Genomic DNA, 3,634 nt, shown 5'->3' with positions numbered 1-3,634 from the left:
CCCAGGGAAGCTCGGGCCCGTCTGGGAAGGGCCCTTTGAGGTCATACGGCAGGTTCGCAAAGGAGCATACAGCCTAAGAGACACTTCGGGTAGACCTCTTCCGAGGCCCTGGAATGCCGACAATCTGAAAATATATTACAAGTAAAATTCCCGACGCCTTTAAAGAGATTTTCTTTTCCTGCATTTTATTTCTAGTTTAGCGGGCCTGCGTGCCCATGCATATTTTCCGTTCTCTTTTGTAATGAACTACGTTCGACTTGATCCCGTTTGGGTACGTAGGCAGCTTGGATGTAATATAAATCCAAGTCCAGTCCGAACAATTAATAAATCCAAACCTCGGGTATAACAGCCCCTTTAAGCCTTCCCCTCGAGCAAGCCCCTTTTAAGCCTTGTCTTTGACGAGCCAATTTAAGCCTTGCCCTCGAGCAAGCCAATTTAAGCCTTGCCCTGGAGCAAGCCAATTTAAGCCTTGCCCTCGAGCAAGCCAATTTAAGCCTTGCCCTCGAGCAAGCCCCTTTAAGCCTTGTCTTTGACGAGCCAATTTAAGCCTTACCCTCGAGCAAGCCAATTTAAGCCTTGGCCTCGAGCAAGCCCCTTTTAAGCCTTATCTTTGACAAGCCAATGTAAGCCTTGCCCTCGAGCAAGCCCCTTTAAGCCTTGTCTTTGACGAGCCAATTTAAGCCTTATCTTTGACAAGCCAATGTATGTCTTGGCCTCGAGCAAGTCCTTTTAAGCCTTGCCCTCGAGCAAACACCAAAATCTTGGAGCTCATAATCAGCACAATAGTGCAGCACAAATATAAACACCGAGGACATATATCCCGACCATATATCCTTGTATTTTTGTCCTAGGCTGGAAAGTGAAAGCTCGGGATAAACTTATGTACAGAGGTCAGTCACAATTATTCGGACACCTCGGGGACTACCATCCCTTGAAATTAATCCTAGAGTATTAAGTATCTAGAAAACTACATCCTACACTGTCCTCGGCATTATCACTTGTTTTAAAATTCAAATTGAGTTATTCACAATCATCGAGAAGATTAATTAGTCGTCGAATTAATTACTCTTCCTTAGTCGTCGGGTTAACTTGTCCACGTGCTCGGGGGTTCACACCTGGATGTTCCAAGATAACTTTACTATTTAGTCCTCGAGGTACTTGTTTAATGCTCGGGTTCACACACGTTCCCAAATGATTTAACAGTTTGAGTCCTCGGGGTTAAATTTTTAAGTTATAATGTTCAGAATTTTTTCACAAATTAAGTCCTCGAGATGTTTTAACTACTCTAGGCGTCGAGTTATTTAACCATCATACGTCGTGCTATTTGAGTTTGTCATGATCGAGATAACAATACACAGCAAGAAGGAAAATTCTTGATCGAGTAAAATACATGTTCAAATTACAAAAAAAAAAAAAAAAAAAAAAAAAAAAAAAAAAAAAAAAAAAAAATCAAAGCCCAAACAAAAAACAAACAAAAACTAATCTAAGTCCTCGGCCCTTTCTCCCGAGGCTGTGCTCCCCTGCTCCTCCACTACGTCCTCGCCGTCAACGTCGACCTCATGGTCCTCGACGGTTTCCTCGGACTCTGAAAGCTCGAGGCCATCAGCAACCTCGGGGATGTTCTTTAAATCCTCGGGCTTAGCGTCGGGCTTCGATCTCAAAAATGCCCGAGCTTCCTTAAAGGCATGGAAGTACGAGCCCATGGCGTACTCTCCCTTAAGGCCGTTAAACTCCTCGGACATTTTGAAGTCCTCAATCGCAGCCCCTCGAGCTTCAGCCAGGCGAGTCTCAAAATCAATCTTCAAACGCTCGATCTCGACCTTTAAACCTTCGGCCTCGCCCTTGGCAGTTCCAGCCTCTTCTCGAGCTCTCCAGACATCCTTCTTCGAGTCCTCGAGCTCCTTCTGAAGAAGAAAGCGCTCAGCCTCCAAGTCGGCTATCCTCTTCTCCTATGCTCGAGAGGAGTCCTCGAGTTCGGTGGTTTTCTGGGCCTCATCTTTCCCTTTCAGAGAAAGGCCTCGAGCAATGCTCAGAGCCTGCACCATGTAACCCGAGCTTAAGTAATCACAGCATTTAAACCTTTTTAAAACCTTGTATTTTAAGCAAAGTAGATTGGGCGAGCTTACCTTCAGAGTAAGGGATTCCAGAGCCTTCATGCCCTCATCAAAACCAAGGTCCTTCCTGTACTTGTCCACGATGCTTGACACCAGAGGACACCAGTCAGGCTCCTGGTTTTGGAAAGAGGGCATAGGTCGTATATCATCCTCGAGGTCAACAACCTCGGGAGTACTCCTTGGCCGAGGATGTGACCGAGGTGGACCGGTAGGAGTCTCCGTGGCCTGAGTGGTCGGGGTATGTCCTCGGGCAGAAGTTTCGCCAGGGCCACTTTTGATATTCTCCGTGTCCCGAGCTCTCTTCTTTCCCCTCTTCTGCCCTGGAGCTCGGGTCTGAGGGGCCTTTGACTTCTTGGTCACGGCCTGCCTAAGGGCTGAAGGATCAAAAGTCATCTCTGCAAAAAAGAACAAGTCATTAGAACGAGCACAATTATAAGTTCAAGGACAGATCAGTAAAGAGGAAGGTAAAAAGGTCCTACCCTCAGTGCCTTTCACATCCGCGAGATCGAGAACGTCATCCCCGAGGATGTCATCTATATCATATACAAGAGGCTCGAGGTTCTCTAACATTACCCTATGCCTCTCTAAAGATTCAAAATAGGCCTGGCCTTCACAAAATCGAGGAGTGTCGGGCAAAACCCACCTAGGGCTAAAAGGGAGGTCGCTATCCTGAGGTATAACATAAAACCACTTTTCTTTCCAACCTTTTAAAGAGCTAGGCATCCTCGGTAATCTAAATCCTCCTCGGGATGAAAGGTAAGCAAAGCAAGTATATTGAGGAAGCTGTTTCAGGTCGAACACCATCCTACAGAGATCGACGTATGGGTTAATTCCTAGGTATCTACAGGCTATAAAAAAATAGATAAGCATCCTCCACCCATTTGGCACGAGCTGTCCAGGGCTCATATTATGCTCGACCAATAAGGCCACAAAAAAGGGATGCAGAGGCCATCGAAATCCCCCCTTTAGTGAGTCCCTAAAAATCACGAACTCTCCATCCCGAGCAAAGGCCATCCTATCCTCTACCCCTGGTGTCCTAACGTCGCATTTGGGCATGAGCCCATGCTCCCTAGCCGTCGATATTGCTAGATGTTCTTTAAATTTACAGGGGACCTCGGGATACCTAAAAGGGGTCGGGATACTTTGTGCCCGAGGTTGGGCATTAATTGGGACAGCCATAGGTATGATTGAGCATCCTATGTCCTCGGGATTACTCCTCGAGGATGACGAGGACGAAGTGTCGCTACTGCTACTACTAGACATCCTGACCTAGGTAAAAAATACCTAAAGAATAACTTAAAAACTCGAGGTCTTACCTTAAAGTCGACGTCTAAAAACTCAAAGTCCGATCCCGACGATTAGCGAGAGAAGTTTACTGAGAGTAAAAAGTGAAAAATGAAAATGAGGGGAGGGTATTTATAGGTAACAGGAGCAAGAAGCCCAAAAGTCACAACCCCGACCGTTAGATCTGGACACGTGTCCCACATCTAACCCTACCAGTTTTTACCGCCTTTTCCTAT

The 3,634-nt window shown here is 46.2% G+C and overlaps 2 protein-coding genes and 1 pseudogene across 2 annotated transcripts in view; 1 reads left to right on the top strand and 2 right to left on the bottom strand.

The window, feature by feature from the left end:
• LOC111405352 (probable metal-nicotianamine transporter YSL8) overlaps window positions 1-3,634 on the top strand; it is a 19,032-nt gene that overhangs the window by 12,332 nt on the left and 3,066 nt on the right. The window lies entirely within an intron of this gene.
• The window catches only part of LOC111405354, a 12,635-nt pseudogene that overhangs the window by 7,863 nt on the left and 1,138 nt on the right, over window positions 1-3,634 (bottom strand).
• On the bottom strand, window positions 1,493-2,530 carry LOC111405355. Its single transcript, XM_023034191.1, has 2 exons — window positions 2,127-2,530; window positions 1,493-2,036 (listed from the first exon to the last, which is right to left on the bottom strand). Exons 1-2 carry the CDS (start codon window positions 2,505-2,507, stop codon window positions 1,950-1,952), a joined length of 468 nt encoding a protein of 155 aa, XP_022889959.1. The 5' UTR covers window positions 2,508-2,530; the 3' UTR covers window positions 1,493-1,949.

This window comes from Olea europaea, chromosome 12 (assembly GCF_002742605.1).
Source record: "Olea europaea var. sylvestris chromosome 12, O_europaea_v1, whole genome shotgun sequence".
NCBI classification, from domain to species: Eukaryota; Viridiplantae; Streptophyta; class Magnoliopsida; order Lamiales; family Oleaceae; genus Olea; species Olea europaea.
Note: the sequence above shows the minus strand (reverse complement) of the source record. Positions and strands in the feature narration are given on the sequence as shown.

Coding starts and splice junctions, on each gene's coding strand:
- LOC111405355 (XM_023034191.1), bottom strand. CDS start 2,507: ATGACTTTTGATCCTTCAGCCCTTAGGCAGGCCGTGACCAAGAAGTCA. Junction 2,037..2,126: donor TGGAATCCCTTACTCTGAAG/GTAAGCTCGCCC, acceptor TACATGGTGCAG/GCTCTGAGCATTGCTCGAGG.